The sequence below is a fragment of the Medicago truncatula genome, chromosome 5, assembly GCF_003473485.1.
Source record: "Medicago truncatula cultivar Jemalong A17 chromosome 5, MtrunA17r5.0-ANR, whole genome shotgun sequence".
NCBI classification, from domain to species: Eukaryota; Viridiplantae; Streptophyta; class Magnoliopsida; order Fabales; family Fabaceae; genus Medicago; species Medicago truncatula.
In genome coordinates this window covers 30,435,997-30,455,222 of record NC_053046.1, presented here as the reverse complement: position 1 = coordinate 30,455,222, position 19,226 = coordinate 30,435,997, and the positions used below count along the sequence as shown (strand labels likewise).

General features: G+C 33.0%; 4 protein-coding genes and 2 non-coding genes across 7 annotated transcripts; 4 read left to right on the top strand and 2 right to left on the bottom strand.

Annotated features, from left to right (window-relative positions):
- The first annotated feature begins 1,144 nt into the window (after positions 1-1,144).
- On the top strand, positions 1,145-4,323 carry LOC11405426 (60S ribosomal protein L9). The gene is made up of 3 exons (XM_003615447.4): positions 1,145-1,675; positions 3,516-3,638; positions 3,756-4,323. The coding sequence occupies exons 1-3, from the start codon at positions 1,304-1,306 to the stop codon at positions 3,837-3,839; spliced, it is 579 nt and encodes a 192-aa protein (XP_003615495.1). The 5' UTR covers positions 1,145-1,303; the 3' UTR covers positions 3,840-4,323.
- On the top strand, positions 2,346-2,431 carry LOC112422312 (small nucleolar RNA SNOR75). Its single transcript, XR_003012679.1, has one exon. It is a non-coding gene; the product is annotated as a small nucleolar RNA SNOR75 (small nucleolar RNA).
- On the top strand, positions 2,759-2,846 carry LOC112422314 (small nucleolar RNA SNOR75). The gene has a single exon (XR_003012681.1). It is a non-coding gene; the product is annotated as a small nucleolar RNA SNOR75 (small nucleolar RNA).
- A 1,794-nt stretch (positions 4,324-6,117) lies between the features above and the next one.
- LOC11405425 (L-type lectin-domain containing receptor kinase VIII.1) lies at positions 6,118-8,581 on the top strand. The gene has a single exon (XM_003615446.4). The coding sequence runs from the start codon at positions 6,175-6,177 to the stop codon at positions 8,191-8,193; it is 2,019 nt and encodes a 672-aa protein (XP_003615494.1). The 5' UTR covers positions 6,118-6,174; the 3' UTR covers positions 8,194-8,581.
- Positions 8,582-10,812: 2,231 nt separating this feature from the next.
- On the bottom strand, positions 10,813-11,797 carry LOC11409855 (uncharacterized). The gene has a single exon (XM_003615445.4). The coding sequence runs from the start codon at positions 11,508-11,510 to the stop codon at positions 11,148-11,150; it is 363 nt and encodes a 120-aa protein (XP_003615493.1). The 5' UTR covers positions 11,511-11,797; the 3' UTR covers positions 10,813-11,147.
- Positions 11,798-14,009: 2,212 nt separating this feature from the next.
- LOC11410877 (hydroxyisourate hydrolase) lies at positions 14,010-17,823 on the bottom strand. Of its 2 annotated transcripts, none has more exons than XM_024784333.2 (13): positions 17,565-17,823; positions 17,412-17,475; positions 17,011-17,066; positions 16,859-16,934; positions 16,671-16,742; positions 16,474-16,561; positions 15,956-16,214; positions 15,743-15,876; positions 15,450-15,670; positions 15,200-15,228; positions 15,015-15,102; positions 14,619-14,712; positions 14,010-14,423 (listed from the first exon to the last, which is right to left on the bottom strand). In XM_024784333.2, exons 1-13 carry the CDS (start codon positions 17,700-17,702, stop codon positions 14,177-14,179), a joined length of 1,566 nt encoding a protein of 521 aa, XP_024640101.1. In that variant the 5' UTR covers positions 17,703-17,823; the 3' UTR covers positions 14,010-14,176. The 2 variants fall into 2 exon arrangements, with proteins under 2 accessions (XP_024640101.1, XP_003615492.1); XM_003615444.4 differs by having other exon boundaries at positions 15,743-15,858; positions 17,565-17,821.
- Positions 17,824-19,226: the final 1,403 nt, after the last annotated feature.

Below are 19,226 nucleotides of genomic sequence, written 5' to 3'. Positions count from 1 at the left end.
GAAATTCTAAGTGAACTTTGAATGCAGAACAATTTCAGTAGAGTTTTGGCTCAGTTAATTCTTGGTATTGTTCTTCTAAAACTCTGAGTCTTCACTCATTTATATAGAGGTGTGAAAGAGACGTTGAATTGCCAGCACATTCAAAATAGAGTCGTTCGAAGCTTTTGATCAATCACCAATGATCCTTTGCCTGATATGGTTATTGTCCTATGAAGGATCAATTTCAAATGTATTCCCATTGAGAAGAAACATTGTTGCAGGCAGAGTTGTTTTTCTTGTCTTGTAGCAGAGACACAAACAGAGTAGTGGAGATAGTGGTTGTACACTTCGTACAAACGTACTATGACAACGCTCTTTGAAGAATAAGCATCCAATGCCTTCTAATCCTTCCAAAATAGTTGTTGCTATACTTTCCAGTCTTCTGCAATCTTAGACGATTTTGAATCTGTTAAACAGCTTTTGAAACTTTAAGTTGCATCTCCTGATGAACTACAACTTCTGGTGATTCTCAGCTTCTGATAAACTTGCTTCTGATGAACTTGCTTCTGATGACGTCATCACTACAGGAGCACTTTGTCTTCAGGAACAGTTTTCTTCAGACGCTTTAAGCTTCCATTTTTGTTGATGTATTTGCTCTTTACTTGTTCTTCCAAGACCTTTTTAAGATGTCAAATTTTGTTTATAGTCCTGTACACTTGAACAAATATTAGCATATCCAATTGACAATTTTTAATACTTTGTTATCATCAAAACTCTTAAGGGTTATTATTGCTAAACACATTTTGTTTCAACAAAATGTTTGTTAACATTGTAAACTAACACATAAAGCATGCATAATATTAGCATGAAATAATAACAACATAAACAAACACATATATTTTGTTAAAATAATAAGGAATGACTCAAAAGTACTAGGATGTAATAATACAAATTTCTTTCAACTTAATCATATGTAATAGATTCAAATTCAGTCTAGGAAATACAACAATGTTAAATATCTTTAAAAAAGTGTTTTCGTTCATTATAATCATATTATGATCACAGCATTAGTCTTTGCATTTGCGTTCAAAATATACTCACAGAAAAAGGGGTGTATAATTTCAAGGGTTTGTGAACAATAATCTCCTACTTCTTTCATACACAACATATCTAAGCTAAGACCCGATTAGAGTGACCCAACAACAATTATTTCACTCTCAATCATATATAAACCCCTCTTTTCTAAACCCCTAATCCTAAAACCCTATTCACCCACGCAGAAAGCTTCACCTCTGCATTCCCGCCGGCGGCGAGAGAGAGCAAGATGAAAACCATCCTCTCTTCCGAAACAATGGACATTCCCGACGGAGTAAGCATCAAAATCCATGCCAAACTCATCGAGGTTGAAGGTCCACGAGGCAAATTGGTGCGAGATTTCAAGCATTTGAATCTCGATTTTCAGCTAATTACAGATGAAGAGGGGAAGAAGAAGCTAAAGGTTGAAGCTTGGTTTGGATCTAGGAAAACCTCTGCTGCTATTCGAACTGCTCTTAGTCATGTTGATAATCTCATCACTGGTGTTACTAAGGGTTACCGTTACAAGATGCGTTTTGTATATGCACATTTTCCCATCAATGCTAGTATTACGAATACCAATTCTGCTATTGAGATTCGTAACTTCCTTGGTGAAAAAAAGGTACCTTTTTGTTTTAATTTCACTTTTTTTGTGTTTATTTTACTATTATTTTATGATTATTATGGTTATTGCTATGATTTTAGAAATGTTATTAGTAGTGATTGTGCTTTTGTATACGAGTGTATTATAATTGTTTAATGTATATGCTTTAGGGTTGTTATTGTGTAATTGCTTAGTTTTGAGGTTAAGAATATTGATTATGAGATTATTCATGATGGGAAAACTCAGATTTTATTTGAATGAAATTGGTTTTAAAGCTTTTATGTATTATGCATATGCATTGTAGTTTATGAAGAAAAAAAAAAAAACAGCTTAACAGCTTATGAAGATACAATTTCCGTTGGTGAGGACTTATGAATTAACATAAAAGCTTATTTATTTGCATAAACTATTTTTTTTATAAGCTGAAAAATAAGTCAATCCAAATGGGCCCATAAGCTGAAAAATAAGACTTCAAATAAATATTTTTGTATGTACTCTTGTTACATGAATATTCTTGTACATGATTTTTGACTTGAGAAGAACCATGTTTTTTATTTGGTGTATAGTGTGATTGGTGGTTATTAGCTTTGCTGTTTTTGTTTTGGTTAATGTAACATCTTTTTGTCTGTGTTTCTTTGATTTATTTGCTTGATATTTTTAACAAGCTAAAGCGTCTAAGAAGTGGTTTTCTCTGTGATGATGAACAATTGATGTCGAGTCTGAATCATTCCATTCTTAACCCTGATGACATATCGAGGCATTTGTCTGAGAGGATTCCACTTTTCCTTCCAAATGTCGTGCATTTCACATGAATTCTGATTGTATGTTATTGTGCATTTCACATGAATTCTGGTTGTATGTATTTTGAGATTTTGAGGCGATTAGTCTTATTCTTTTTACATGAATAGTCATGTACTTCATTACACGATTGTTCTTGTTTTTTATTTGGTGCACCGTGTGATTGGTGTGCATTTCACAAGAATGATTTTCGTTTGGGGCTTCTGTATTTTTGCTTTGGTTAATGTAACATGTTTTTGTTTATATGTTTGTTTTATTATTTGCTTGATTTTTTACTAAGAAAAAGGGTCTAAGAAGTGGTTTTCTCTGTGATGATGAACAATTGATGACGAGTCTGAATTGTTTTCCATTCATAACCCTGACGAAATATCGAGGCATTTGTCAGAGAGGATTCCACCTTTTCTTCAAAATATTGTGCATTTCACATGAATTATGGTTGTATGTATTTTGAGATATGAGATGATTAGTCTTATTCTTGTTATATGAATATTACATGTATTTTTTTTACTTCAGAGGAACTATGTTTTTAAAACTAATCTCAACCACTATGTTTATTTGCTCGGTTACCTCTAATAATTTCTTGTGAAACAAAAACATAGTTTGGACAAACTACATCCCTATGTATTTTTAGATTTTGTGTTAATACTATTACATAAATAGTTTTGCACATGTTTTGTGACTTGAGAGGAACTATGTTTTTGATTTGATGATTATATAATATGTCTGAGAGGATTCCACTTTTTCTTTAAAAAATTGTGAGCATTTCACAACATTTCAAGTTAACATCCATATGTACTGTAATATTAGATCTATTACCTTTAAGAATTGGTTCTGGGATACATACTCTCGATAATTTAAGTCTGAAGAATTTATACAAGTCTAAAACAATCAACACAATTATAAATCTATATTAAGCAGAAAAGGTTTGCCAAGATTACTGTTGGAATGAATGGATTTTAATTATATATGCTGTTAGTTAACACAATAAGATGGAATTCCTTTTTGTTTTTAGACTCTATTTTATCAAATTTTAATGTGTATTTGGTTGTCATCTTTGCAGGTGAGAAAAGTTGAAATGCTTAACGGAGTCACTATCCTTCGATCTGAAAAGGTGAAGGATGAGTTGATTTTGGACGGAAATGACATTGAGCTTGTCTCCAGATCTTGTGCCCTTATTAACCAGGTCTGCAGTTCTTTGCTGTGTATACTTACATGTGTGCTCTATAGTCATTTCCATTCTCTTGTTTTGATTTTAACCGTCTCAGGTTTTAATTTTAATTTCTTGCTTTGATTGCAACAGAAATGTCATGTTAAGAAGAAAGATATCCGGAAGTTCCTTGATGGTATCTATGTTAGCGAGAGGGGAACCATTGCTGAAGAATAGATTGTCGGCAAATAGGAACATTAATCCACAATTTTTTGTCGCCAACGATATCTTTCTGAAAGATTTTAATTGAAAATTTTAATTGCTATTGATACATACATTATGGAATATTCTTTTTGATTTGCTGTTATCACTTATTTAAGAACTGTGTACCCCATCAGAACTGCTTGTCTGCAAAACTTTGTAGAACAGGTTGTCACACGCCCAATACTTGTCATCTACATTTTGCAATATAAAATTATTTTAGTTCAAAGATGTTATGACAAGCCATACAAATAATTGCCACCTCTTTTTCCAGTCATCTACTTTACCTTCAGAAATTGAAGAAACTTTGATCCTGCTCAGCTCTTAACTGCTTATTGAGATTTGAGATTGTCTTAATGCATATATTCATATGATTTATCTGCATTGAGAATTTAAGATTGATGTAACGTGAAAACATGAGTTGTAAAATTGTTGATTTAATCATGTAGAATTTATTTTCCCTGCGTTTACTTTTAATGTTGAGTTAGTTTTGCATTTTCAATTTCATGTAGTGTTAATTATTGGTGGTTTTGATGTATAACTGTTGGTGAAATGGAAAAGAGGATTGATGGAAATAATATGCTTCGTAGATGTCATATCAAATCCTTCTAAAGTTAAGAGGGAGCATTTTAAATGTGCAACTAAAAATTGAATTGGATCTGGACCAGTTTATTAAATAGGTGCACCAGTTTTTTTTAATATGAATACTTTTTCCCTCATGTGAGTTTCTCTTGCGGCTTATTCAGATTTTAAAATCTGAAATGTTTTTATTTGTTTTGGAGATTTTTATATGGTGTTTATATCGTTTGGATTTTATATTCCGAACCACATATGACGCGTGAGAGTAGATAAAGATAATATCTTAAAATAATTAAGATAAAAATAATAAATATTCTTCCTCCCCAATATTTTTATTTTAATAAAACAAAACCTAAATTATAACTGCACCAATCAAATACCTTAAAATAATAAAGAGGAGATGTGCAGTTCAAAAAAAATAAAAAATAAAAAATATTGTACCAGGTTTCTGCTCCACATTTATATATCTATCTCAATTATTATCATTATTTTTATACAGACAAATTTTGCTAAGAAAATATTATTGTATAGATAATATAGTGCAGAAGATTCCTTTACCACGTGTCACTAGATCTTAGTTTATTCATATCTAAATAATAAATGTTTACCTCCTTTCGTTTTCATTAATGATAGGAAAATCGTACACGGATCTAATCACAATCAATGAAATCAAATTGCTGCATGAAGTTGTAAAGGTTGGTTATTTTGGTCCTGAAATAACTTGTCATGAAGTAAAAATGTACTCCAAACTCATTGAATGATGACAAGTTATTTTGTTTGAGGGTATGATATAGGTATTAAATGCATGTGACGAAAGCAAATTCACTATCATATAGTAAGCCAAGTTTATTTTTTAGCAAATGAAAGTATGAAACATTAGATATTTTTACAGGTTCAAAACAGTTAAACTTCTGTCAAAACGTTAATGATGATTTAGATGAAGAATTTTAGTATTAATTTAAAATAGTTTCATTAATAAAGTAGTGATTGTAAATTTTAAAATAAGAGTCAAATGATTACATTAAATATAACAATCTTTCAATCATTACATTAATTTAAACCAATCATACACTATACTATCATCGGAGTTTAGCCTAACTCGTTCGTTAGTTAGTGTGTAGTGTATGCGAGTGTTGTAAATCCCGGTACCCATACTCATAAAAAAGAATAACACTGAACTTGTACCAAAATTTAAATGTGTGTGGACCATGAATTCTCAAAACTAATTTTGCACCTCATATACTTCTTCTGTCATACTCCACACAGCATGTTATCTATTTTGTTGCTATTATTATTTGTTTGTTTCCCAATATTCAAAAATCATAATTCAAAACTTAAAAAGTTCATTAACAAATTCTATTTCAAGTGGTTGTGTAGCCCAAGTTTGAAAAGTAACAAGAACATCTTTGTTCGACTCCGCACAACACATTTTTACCGAGAGGTAAAACATTTTAACTGTGACTAAATACGCAATTAAAGATTAGTCTTATAACATATTCAAAGAACCTAAACCGGTATAGATATGGTAAAAACAAAATATAAAAAATAATTCAAGTGCATGCTTGGCCTTTAAACAATTTGTTGTCTAGTCAGATAATTTGTATTATTCATTTTAACTTCACTAATAGTATCACCTAATTTTAAACCTTCTTATTATCTTTAATTAAGCATTAGCAACAGTTATAAACTACCTACTGAATTATTGAAGTTTTCCATTATCCTCTCTCATGCAATGGCTTCCATAAGCTATATCCTCCTCCTCATATTTTCCTTCTTCAATCTAGTTCATTCAGCTAGCAATGCTTCTTCAATCAATGTAACCAAACACTTTTCCTTCCATGATTTCAGCTTCACTAATAACTCAAGATTAGTCCATGATGTGAAGCTTCTAGGAAGTGCAAAGTTCTCAGATGAAAAGGGTTCACTTCAAATCCCAAATGAATCAGAAGAAACAGATATAAGACATCAAGCAGGTAGAGGTTTATATTCCTTCCCAATTCGTTTGTTAGATCCAATCACCAAAACACCAGCTTCTTTTCAAACCACCTTTTCTTTTCAGCTTAATAATTTAACTACTGCTTCTGATATAAGTGATTATGGTGGTGGTAGTGGACTTACTTTCATCATTGTACCTGATGAATTCACTGTTGGAAGGCCAGGACCTTGGCTTGGTATGCTTAATGATGCTTGCGAGAGCGATTATAAAGCCGTTGCAATTGAGTTTGATACACGAGAAAATCCAGAATTCGGTGATCCAAATGATAACCATGTTGGTATAAATTTAGGTAGCATAGTATCTACTAAAATTATCAATGTTTCAGATATTGGAGTTTCTCTTAAGGATGGTTTTGTTCACCATGCTTGGATTGATTATGATGGTCCTCAAAGACGAATTGACATTCGTTTAGGACTTGCTAATCAAGATGTTTATCCTACTAAGCCTATTTTCTCGGAGTTTATGGATCTTTCACCTTATCTGAATGAGTATATGTTTGTAGGATTCTCTGCTGCAACCGGTAACCATACACAAATTCATAACATACTTTCTTGGAACTTTACTTCCACTAGCCAAGCTTTTCTTCGCTACCCTTCATCTGAAACATGTCAAGGTAAGATCATGCTTGAGAAAACTACTACAGAAACAACAGCTGCTAAAGAGAACTCTAAAAGAAATGAAACTCCGCGTAGCTTTTTAATTTTTATGGCTTCTGTAGTGTTGGCTTTAGTTGTTTTGATTGGTTTTTACTTTATCAGTAAGCATAGAAAAAGGGCAGCTAAATCAAACACTTCAATAGATGAAGAGATTCATAGGCCAAGGCCTCCTAACAAACCGCGCAGATTCCGTTTTTCCGAACTTTCCTCTTCAACTAGATCATTCAATGAGATAGAGGTACTTGGAAGTGATAATAGAGGAGTTTTCTACAGAGGAAAGCTTGCTAATGGAAATCAAGTAGCTTTGAAAAGATTCTCAGCCCAGTTTCTCAGTACACACGGATCTGATAAGAAGCGTTTGCTGAAGGAAATCAAAGTTATTAGCCACGTTCGCCACCCGAATTTACTTCCTATAAGAGGCTGGTGTCAAGACAACAACGAAATCGTTGCGGTCTATGATTTTGTTCCTAATGGTAGCCTCGATAAATGGCTGTTCGGAGCCGGGGTTCTTCCGTGGACGAGGCGGTTCAAAGTCATCAAAGACGTTGCCGACGGCTTGAGTTTCTTGCACACTAAGCAGCTAGCTCACAAGAACTTGAAATGCAGCAGTGTTTTTCTGGATGTTAGCTTCAGAGCTGTTTTGGGAGATTTTGGATTTGTGCTTATGGGAGCAGAATCAAAACAGTTTGAATCAGTAGTGTGTAATGGTGCTGATGTGTTTGAATTTGGTGTAATTGTGTTGGAAGTGATAGGTGGAAGGCCAAGGGTAGAGGATACAGAAGAAGGAAAATCAGAAGAGAGGAACTTGTTGGATTTTGCATGGAACTTGCATGAGATTAACGACAAAGGGAAGCTGGTTGATAGAAGAATGGGATCATTGATCAATTTGGAGCAAGCGATTCGTGTTATGGAAATAGGGTTGCTTTGTACTTTGAATGAGAACAAAGGAAGGCCTACAATGGAGCAAGTTGTTGAGTTTCTTCATAACATGGAGAAGCCTATTCCTGAGTTGCCAAAAACTAGACCTGTTGCTTTGTTTCCTTACAACAGTGCCAACACTGGACTTTGCAATAACTACTCTTGCACTTTGAAGCTGTGATGATGTTACTGGAAGATTATTCTGCGTTAATATTTATGAATAAATATTGATTTTTTAAATGCAGCAAATGTTTTAGATTTTAGAGTGATGTGTGATTGTGAAGATTCAAGATAGTAGATGAATATTGCTTTGCATTATTATTTTTGGGGTAGTGTAAAGATAGGTTTGTGAATATGGGATAGTGCATGAGAAAGGGTGATTATATGTTTTAGTATTATTTTCAGTATGCTTTAGTATTTCAAAGGAAGCTTCACAGCCTCTATAGAGGAATGTGTGATTCTTTAGATTCTTCTTGTTATGTTGCAAGTGAAATTGGATATTATTGGTAAACAATGGGAAAGAAGTTTGTTCTATTCTTCTATTATTATATTTGACATGAAAAATTGACCTGATTTGGATCTAAATCAGGAGGAGAATATAACTTTGTAATGTTAAAATTGTGTCCAGCTCTCTTTTCACAATTATTTACTCTTTTTATCACTTAATTTTTTTCTATGCAAGAACATCATCATGGTGAAATCGAGAGGATGGATCCATTCTCAAGATTCAAGATAACATTTTCTTCTTTAAATAATGCATTCGTATACTCTCTTCATTGGAATTCAGCTTAATGAATCTCAACAGGTAAGGGTCAATTCATCTTAACAGTTGTCACATGGGGACAATAAATTTGTCATTTCTGATAAGCCACAAAAAAGAAAGAACTTGATAAGCTCAAATGAGGTTTCCACACAAATCATGAAAGGCAAAAGGCGAAAGGCAAAAGTGATCTACAAGTATGGGAAGTTGAATTAATTAAATTAGTTAAATAATTTGCAAATGAGATATCCAGGATCTAGCCTGGCTTTACCACACATGTTCTCTACAGCCAGGAATTACCGATATATAAATAAAGCATGCAAATACCAAGCCTGAAACAAGGCTGGACATTTAATCAAGGATGGATCAGTTATAAATTGTAAATCAACCCAACCCAGAATATTAGACAAATACATAGTACAAAGCAAACAACAACATGGAGCATGCAATACCAAGTACAAAACAAGGCTGGAAATAAAAAGATCCAGGCTGTCTTTAGTCACAACCATGTTATTGCATGCACTCATGCACATATTGGCCGTCCGATTAAGATTAAATGGTCTAAATTTCAAACTCAATTGTTTAGATTTAAGGAAAATAAAACTCTGATTTATAATCTGGACCGGCCGGTCTTGAGAGGTCGGTTGAGATGCGCGTGACTGCATGCAGTCAAGCTGCATCTAATCCAAATCTGAGAAATAAAGGATGGAGTTTAACCATTATCTCATAATCCAAGCCGTAAGAGACAAAGATTGCCAATAGTTCTTAACTACACACACTAACACCCTCAAGATTGACAAATGTTCCTTGACAAGAACAATGCATATTGATGAAATCAAGGTAAAAATTAATACATAGGAAGACCTATTTTATGTGAATTGATTCTTGTTATTTGTTGCAAGATACATTACTAATAAAAATATGACAATATTAAGTAAAAACATGCGACAAAGTAAACCTATAAGCTAACACATCATATAATAATCTCAAAACACTGTTTAGGTAGTGGTTTATTAGATTGAATCAGGATTCAACATAATGAATTGATATTTAAGACGGGATTCGTGTCCAACACAGATACATACTAAAGATTCGTATCGATTGTGTTCAATTTTGTGCCGATTCCAGATATGATTCACATGTAAAGTAAGAGACAGATACCCATGCACCAGACATCAGAAGGAAAATAAATTAAAAAAACTTCAAAATTTTGATAAACCAAGATTACAAGAAATGTATATATATCTTGGAGACAATTCCTATTATACAGAAACTAGTTTATTTTTTCACAAAGGCAATATGCATCCAAATTGAATTCAATAACAAATTTGAACATTTCACCAGAATTACACAATAATGCAAAATTTCACAGGATGATAAGATCCATATGAAATGATATCATTATACATGGGAAAAAATTATTCATACAATGTAAGAAATGGCCAAATGATCAATTAACAATACAAACAAAAATCAACATCTTCGAAACCCCTTATAACACACATGAATCGAAACACCCAATTAAAAACAATGAGAAAAAGAATTATCCTGTATCTAAACCCAACCCAAAAGATTAGACAAATACATAGTACAAAACAAACAACACATGAAGCATGCAATGCAATATCAAGTACGGAACACGGCTGGAAATAAAGGGATCTGGGTTGTCTGTAGTCACAACCCTGTGAAACTGCATGCACTCACATGCATCTTGGCCATCCGATATCAGATGACCTAAATTTCAAACTTGGTTTTTCAGATTGAAAGAAAAACAAACTCTGATTTAAAACATGGACAGTCCAATTTTCACTGGAAACTCGGGCTGTACACGATGTTTTTATTTAGATTGAATCACGACTCATCATAATGACTTGGAATTCAAGACAAGATCCATGTCCAACATAGATACATATTAAAAGTTCATATCAATTGTATTCAATTTTGTATCAAATCGAGACACAATTCACACGTACTATAAGATATCGGCAACCATGCATCAAACACCAGAAGGAAAATAAATTAAAAGCTTAAAAAATCTTGTCAAGTTGTTAGGCCATCAACAACATAACTAATAACAAAATTGGAAATTAAAATAAGATTACACAATAATAGCAACTAGTTTCTCAGGGTAAAAAGATCCATATGATATGAAATCATTATACATACAATATATAAGAATTGGTCAAATGATCAATCAACAATATAAACAAAAATACACATCTCCAAAACCCCTTAAAATACACATGAATCATAAGATTCATAACACCCAATCACCTAAACCAACCCAACCCAGAAGATTAGACAATCAACAACATCCTCATAATTACATAAATTTCCCTCTTTTTCTTCAATAATATCATAATTTTCCCTTTAAACTAAAAAAATCCGAACAATACAGAAAACCCTAAAACAATGAGCCATACAATATGAACCAAAAGAAGAGCCTGACCAGGAAACGTTGCAGATCCACCATTCCCAACTTCACAGAAACCCAATTTAGCAACTTTAGCTCCGGCGCACGCGGCTTCCGCGCAACCGCACCAGTATGTCACACCATCGGCTCCACAAACCGGGTCTGTTCGGAAGCATTTCGCCGGACACGATGACGGTGTTGTAACGGAACAGACGTTTTGTGACGGTAACCGGAGAACGGATGATTCTTCGTTTTCAGCTGTTGTAAGGATTGGGAAGATGAAGATGAGAGCGATGAAGGTGAGAATGATGGAGAATTTCGGCATAGTTTCTTGGCGAAGAAGCGAGCTACGGAGGCTCGCTGTGTGAATTGAAGGAATCAGTGAAGGAAAGTTTCGGGATTTGAAGAGAATTTGAAGGATTTTGGAAGATTGGGAATTGGAATTGAAATTGGATTGAACCCTAATTGACGAATTTGGGGGTTTTGATGAAAAAGAGGGAGAAAGAAAGAGAAAGAATCTTCGTTGCCGTTGGTTTTGGTTGTAAAAGGAGAATGTGTCTTTTTTTTTGTTTTGTTTTCTTTTTCAGTTTTTGATGTGTGAAAATGAATTTACACCTAAGTTTAGAAAAATTGAATAAAAATTAAATTAAATGTGAAATTTCTCTGTTTGTAACGAGAAAAGTTCAAAAATAAGAATTCAGAATTATTTGGGAATGGAACGTGTGGTAGTTGGAAGTTAGTTGTGTTGGGGGGACAAAAATTCCACCGAATATAGTTCTTAAAAAAAAAAAAAATGAGTTGGTCTCCTAACATGTTTGAAACGATGTTTGGTTTGATTTAGTTTTTTTTTTTCTTAAACGAAACCAAATTAAACTAATTTTTCTGGATCAATTTGGTTGATCGGTTTGTTTGAAAATACAATTGAAAAAATTTATATTCTCACAAATTTGCATTTGATGTATACAACATACTTAATTTTTATTTGAGCAAACAACATACTCAATTATTTTATGGAACTTTGTATTCTATTTTTATTTGAGCAAACAACATACTCAAATATTTCATCCAAATGATACATTCATCCATCATTCATCAAACACAACTTCATCATACTCAAATATTTCAATCATCTATGATCCAAACGTTGATCATTCACCAAGCACAGATTTAAAAAATATCTAAAAATTAAAACATATTCAAAACAACAATCAACAATCCATACAATCAGAAATTTAAGCATCCTAAAATTAAGTTAAATTTTAACTTCAATTTCAATTCAATTTTAACTTCAATTGTCAAATTCCAATTCATTATCCTAACTTTACTTAAGTGTGTGTAAGATGAAGACATAATTACCTTAGTAATGTGAGGGGGTGTGCTAAGCATCGGTTCGGTTCATTGGTTTTTTGGATATCAAAATAAAAAATTGAGAACCAAACTAAACTAGACCGGTTTAGGTTGGTTTAGTTCGGTTTCAAACTGACCCAAACAAAATCGGATACTTTTTCGGTTTGGTTCGGTTTAAATTCTCCATTTCGTTGGTTTTGTCCGAACCACTTACATCATCCCTAGACATCACGATTAGACATACATAAGGTTTAAGAGTACTTATGAAGTTAGTTATTTTTAGGGAGTACTTATAAAAGGTAGTTATAAATCATCTACCAAAAAGATATTTATATTGATAATGGGAGACGAACTCACGATTTTATAAATGAATCAACATCTTACTGACTAAATCAACCTTTGTATACTTTACTATAAATTAAAAATATTTTTGACCAAAGAACCCTTATAAATTTTGAAAAAGAATGAAAGCATCACAAAAAAGAGCTAAGGGAAGAAATTATGTATTTTTCTAAAAAAATAATGATTTTTTTATTTTTTTTATTCTATGTATTTGGATTGCATTATCCTCTTTATTCAGAGCATATCATGTGGGTCAATTAAAATTTTCACAATTTACACGTAAATTTGTAGTTATTGTTATATTTACATAAAAAAAATTTGGACAGCATCTCTAAACTAGTAAACAAAACATGTTAATCTTTTCTCGCTGTAAACAATTTGATCATATATGACGTTGGATTCCATTTTACAGACCAAATTGAGCTGGCTTCTTTTCATAAGCAAATTTTCTTTAAATTAACCGATAATGAGAAAGGTAAAGAAAGATAGACAAATAAAAGTTATTAGAAGAATCAAATTATTTATGATAACCATTTGATGCCGAGGTTATGTGTGATTATCTGGTAGGTTTGGATGAATTAGCCTGAAAACAACAGTTTGTGCAATTGAATCAGAAACGGAGTTGATAAGCCAAGACTGCACCAAATGATTGCAGCGTTCCCATGCAGTACGAAGCAAATCATCACTATCAGGAACTGGAATAGTTCCATTGATGAAACCAAGCTTGTTCTTCGTTCCTAATGCGCGGTGCATTGAAAATTTCCAAGGGAGATAATTTGAGCCATTGAGCTTCGGAGAAATGGTTAAGGAGTTTGGACCTTCACTAGGATGAACAAAGTACTCAGATTCAGTGTCTTGTTGAACTGCTCCTCGAGCCATGATGAGGATGAAGATAGATGAACAAGAATCAAAGGAACACATCCTAGAAACCAAAGATGACTTGCATCTGGAACCACTTCTCTATCATAAGTTTTTGCCATAAAGAAAAGACAGGTTGGCCAAAGAAGAACCATTAGAGTTAGTCATGACTACCTCAGATTTCTCAAAGAACCTCACATTCTCGTATGCACTTGTCCCAAATCAAAGAACTTGATACCATTGTTAATGTGAGATCACTCACTTTATGATGATTGCATACACAGATGAAATAGTGGTTTTTAGATAGATTAACTAAATAATGAGCATGCAAACAGATTTCTTAAACATCTAAACCACTAACCAGCTAACCGACAACAAAACTGAAAGTCTCAACAGAAACACCATATGTAACAACACTTTATTGCATACAAATTATAGAACCCACTACTGAAGTAAATGTCCAACCGAAACAAGTGATGAATCATTATTGAGTTCAATTGCACCAACTAGGGAGGATCTTGTACCCTTCAAAAATTGGCTGTACCATTTTGCGGATAGCTTTGGGTATCTTCTCAACTCTGGATCATTCCTATCGACATAGTACAGCCCATAGATCGATTCATATCCATCCAACAACTCGAATGCATCAATGAAAGACCATGCAAAATATCCCTTCATATTTGATCCATTTCTGAATGATAAAAAAAACATGAGAAAGAAGATCACATACCATATCAAAGCATAGGTGTTTATTTCAGTTGTGTTTGCTTTTACAAGTCTTGTGTGTTTAGGACTGTTTTCATTTATTGGATAAGTAACATCTTTCAAAGACCTTTTGTAAATTTAATTTTTCAAAAGATAATAAAATGGAGTAGCAGTCACATACCTTAAGGAATCAAGCACGGTGCCAATGTATCCATGCAAGTATTTCACCCTTGATTCATCATGGTGGAGTGATGCGTTGCTTAGTGTCCGTTGGCCTAACAATCAAACAATTGGAACTCATCTTATGCAACATTTGTTTAAAAACGATATTTACAAGCGTTATGAATGGTCCACCAAATCATTGTCAAATCCCTTGATGCTTAAGTTTACAATTCCATACAATTGAGGATGGAAAATACATGAAAACCATAATATGCAATAACCTAGTCAAAATGTTATTTGGCTGTCTATGACAGAAAAACCTTTGCGCCATAACTCAATTAGCATCCAATTACGATTTCCTAAAAGAGATTTCATTGCAATCAATGTAATCTTGAACGAGAGGTAGTAAGCATACCATTTTCATGAATGAATATAGGTGGATTGCCATAAAGGGTCTTGAATGTTTCCAGCACTTCTCCTAAAGCCCATGGTGTGAATGGGTACTGAGCCAAGTCAAACCAGATAGTTTTACTGTGAAGTAATCTAGTGATTGAACAAATCAATTAAAATGATAATTTTAATTAGTTTTGTAACTGTTACCTCGTTCGCTACAAATATATCCTCTGTACCTGCAAAACCACAGAAAACAAAGAAATGATTCATTTTACTCCACCAATTATTCAACAAGTGATACACATTGTTGTTTACACCGATGAAAAGGGGAATCAGATACTAAATGATGTAAAGAGTTCAACCAGTTGAAAACAACAGAATCATATGAAAAAATGCAATTAGTACACCAAGCTTATATAGCTCTAAGCTTTAAAATCCACTAACAACACATACATACCAAGTGGCTTTGCAGCCGAGTCTGCAATGAAATCTCGCAGTTCTGTCTTCAGCACATCAGAATTGTCTGTGACATTAAGCTTGATGTAGTGAATTATGCCAATAAAGTCATAGGAACCCTTAACTTGTTCGGATTCACGACTTGTGAAGGAAGGAATTCTCGCGCCCGCATTTGCCTTCATGGAATCGGGATAGTCTCCATGCAACAAGGGTTCCATAATCCTGCAGTAAAATAGACAGTAAGAAAAAGAAGAAGATAAAATATTATAACCAATTTTAGAGTCAGTAACTCACCAACCCAAATAAAAATCGTGAAATCGTTGACATGCTGCCCTGTCTTTCTCTGTATTTGTTTGAGGAACTGACCCAAATGCATAGATTGAGATACCAACAAATCCGTTCTGTTCCTCCTGCAATGTAACAAGTCTCTAGAGAATAGAGTAACAATAACAAACAAACAAAAAAACACAGAAAAGTACACAGTATGCAAAAAGATAAGGGATATACCCTGTACTTTCTTCTATACAGTCTCACAGCTGAAGAATGCGCTAACAAAATATGATGAACTACCAAGTACGGTTCAAATGTTGAGTTGCCCTTGGTGCTCTCTATAACGCAAAATGGAGGAGAACATCGCTTAGGTGGGGAGATTCCTTGATCATAACTACCTACAGCGAAGATATTGGGCTCGTTCACAGTAGTCCAATACTTGACTCTATCCCCGAACTCTCTAAAACACACATCTGCATAGTTTGTGAAGTCTTTTCTGCATCAAAATTCAAGTCATGATTCTCAATTCTGTCAAAAAAAATGCAATATAAGGACATTTCTTCCTAAGCACAAAAAGTACGTCTTTAAGAATACGAAATCTTCACATTATTAAAGAGCATTTGACCATTGATCATATGAGCAAGTGAGGCAAAAACAGTAAAAGCTAAAAAAGTCTTATTTCACGCATCAATTACTTGGTGTCTTTAAGAATATGAAATCTTCACATTATGCAGCTATAGGAGATATGAACATACATGACCTGACGACTAAGCCATCCTTCATATTCATCCTCAAGTGCCTGTGGGAGATCATAGTTGTGTAGTGTGACATGTGGTTGGATTCCTGCAAATGTGAAAGACTTGTATTATATTAGTTTAAGAAACAAAATCGATTTCACTCTACTGTTTTTGAAATCTTAATTAAGGCATGTCTTATATGAGTCGTATCTAACCATTTCTAATGAGTTCATTGATGAGATTGTTGTAATATTGCAATCCCTTCGGGTTGACTGGTCCTCTACCATCTGGGAAGAAATAAAAGCATTTTCAAAGGGAGTAAGTCTTTACTGAAAAAATGATTAAAGAACTTTAAATTTCACCATTCATCGATATGTACTAAAGTTTAAGTTCAGTAGAATACTTGGTATCAATCTTGACCAAGAAATGGAAAACCTATAGGCATCGAGGCCTGTTTCAACCATGAGTTGCACATCTTCCTGCATTAAAAGATGAATCAGAAAGAATGCATTACCGGACAAAATTAGAAAGATAGAAGCCTTGTGTCTTGTTTACCTTGTATTTGTGGTACGTGTCGCAGGCTACATCTCCATTTCCTCCACGCGCAAACCCTTTTTGTATAAAAATGCTAGTCATGAGAATTGGTTTATAACGCTCAAGTAAAAAATGCACTGTTAAATTGTAAATACTATAACATATTCCCAGTTTCTCATTGATTTTCACTTCAGGAAAAAGTTGGAATGAAAATGATAATTTTGTTGTGATCCAGATCCAATTATCCAATAACTTGATTAAAGTGAGTGAAGGCTCATCAAAGCATGACTTTTTTATTGAACACATTTTCTAAAGTAAAAATATTTAAAAATGATTATTACAGTTACCATAGTCTCTAAAAGAATTTGATTTGAACTATGTCTCTAAAATGATAAGATGGATGATAGAATGAATTGACTAACCAGCATGTGCAAAGGTATCCCAAATGCTAGGAGTTCTTCCATCTTCATTAGCAGCTCCTTCCACCTATTCATCATAAATCACAAGTACAACAATAAAAAAAAAAGTAATGAAATTGCATGGTTACTTCTTTTTGGGGTAAAGTAAAAGAGAACCTGATAAGCAGAGGTGCCTGACCCAAAAACAAAGTCAACAGGGAAATCATGTCTGCTATAATTATCAGTACTTAACACCCCAACAGCCAAGTTTACAAGCACAAAGAAAACAAGAGTCAAACATGTATGTGATTCCATCTTCTATGTTTATGTTTTTTTTTTTCTGTATATTTCTCAAATTTCTGTGTTCCATTTTTAATAAGTGTGTGTGACTAAAAGACAACACCGACTTGGTGGTTCTGGTTCATTTTCTAATCTTGCTCTAATAAAGTAATGATAAGCATATTCTATGTCTTGGACAAAGTTTACTCGGCATTTTCTAGATAAACAAGTAACATGTTATCAGCACGCTCTAATCAACTAAAAATGTATTAGTATAATCTATTTCACTAATTCATTCATAGTTTTTTTTTTTCCCTTGGATATATTTTAATTTATTGTGTATACGTGATTGCATAGGAATAGGATCATTAGAAATTGATTTTATATGTTTTCTATTAATATTCGATTATGATAATCAGCATGTCAAATTGCAATATATAAATTTGTTTGAGAGATCAAGAGCTTACACTATCAGCATTTACTAACTTATTGATACTTGTAATAGTGGACTAATTTCCATAAAACAATGTTCAGGTTTCTCCTAATACATAGTCAAATAGTCAAATGATGCACCATCATTCTTAAATTTTGGTTCCAGAATTAAAAGGCGAGGATTTTGTAAAATATTTAGAACACATTACTGCCTCTGCCATTTTTCGAGAGGTTACTTGATTAAAAGATCATTTTTCAAATTTTTGGTATTCAGTTTGAAATTAGCATCAAACAAAGCATATTACTACATCTGTCTCTAATTATAAAATTGTTTAAATTATCGTAATTTACTCTACAGAGTCGTATACTTAATAACAAAATTAATATTGTTTAGAATTATACTAACATATTATATCAAAATGTTATGTGAGAATGAACAAATTAAGACTTATTTTTATCAGTTTTTAATCAAAAATATATTTCTAAGCCCTACATTTAGGTTAATCTTTGGTTATGACTTAATTTATTTATTTTTGTTACCAAGTTCTAAATTTAGAAAATTATGATGAACTAATGGTCTTTTTAATTTTGAAAAACTCAAACAATGACAAAAAGTATTTTCTGAAAACCCTTCATCCATTTCTTCTGTTTTGAATAAATATATGAGTCAAATTGTCTTATTTGAGTGTCTCCAACTTTGTTGCCATTTTGGTGATGCTGCCACACTGTCTATAGTACTATTTCCAATATTGGAGGAGGAGTCAGGAATGTTTTCAATTCATTTTCATATGATCATTATTTATAGGCCTTACATCATTTAATCATTTTCATAACATTGTACATATATTAAATAATATATAATTGTGAAAAAAAAAAAACGAATGAAAAACATTTGGTCCAAGATTCAATCTCCGGTCGGTGCGTATGAAAAAACTTTTATTGAGAGAAGTCAACCTCTTAAATAAATTTACTTTGAAGAGATTAGTCTTTTTTTTTTTTTTTTGGTAGATAGACGAAATGGCAAAGCCATTATAAACTCACACACACAAGTGGAGGTACCAGGGTTCGAACCCCGGTCATGGCATCCGGCCTAACAATTTCGGCATTTTGCCAGTTGAGCTAGGACTT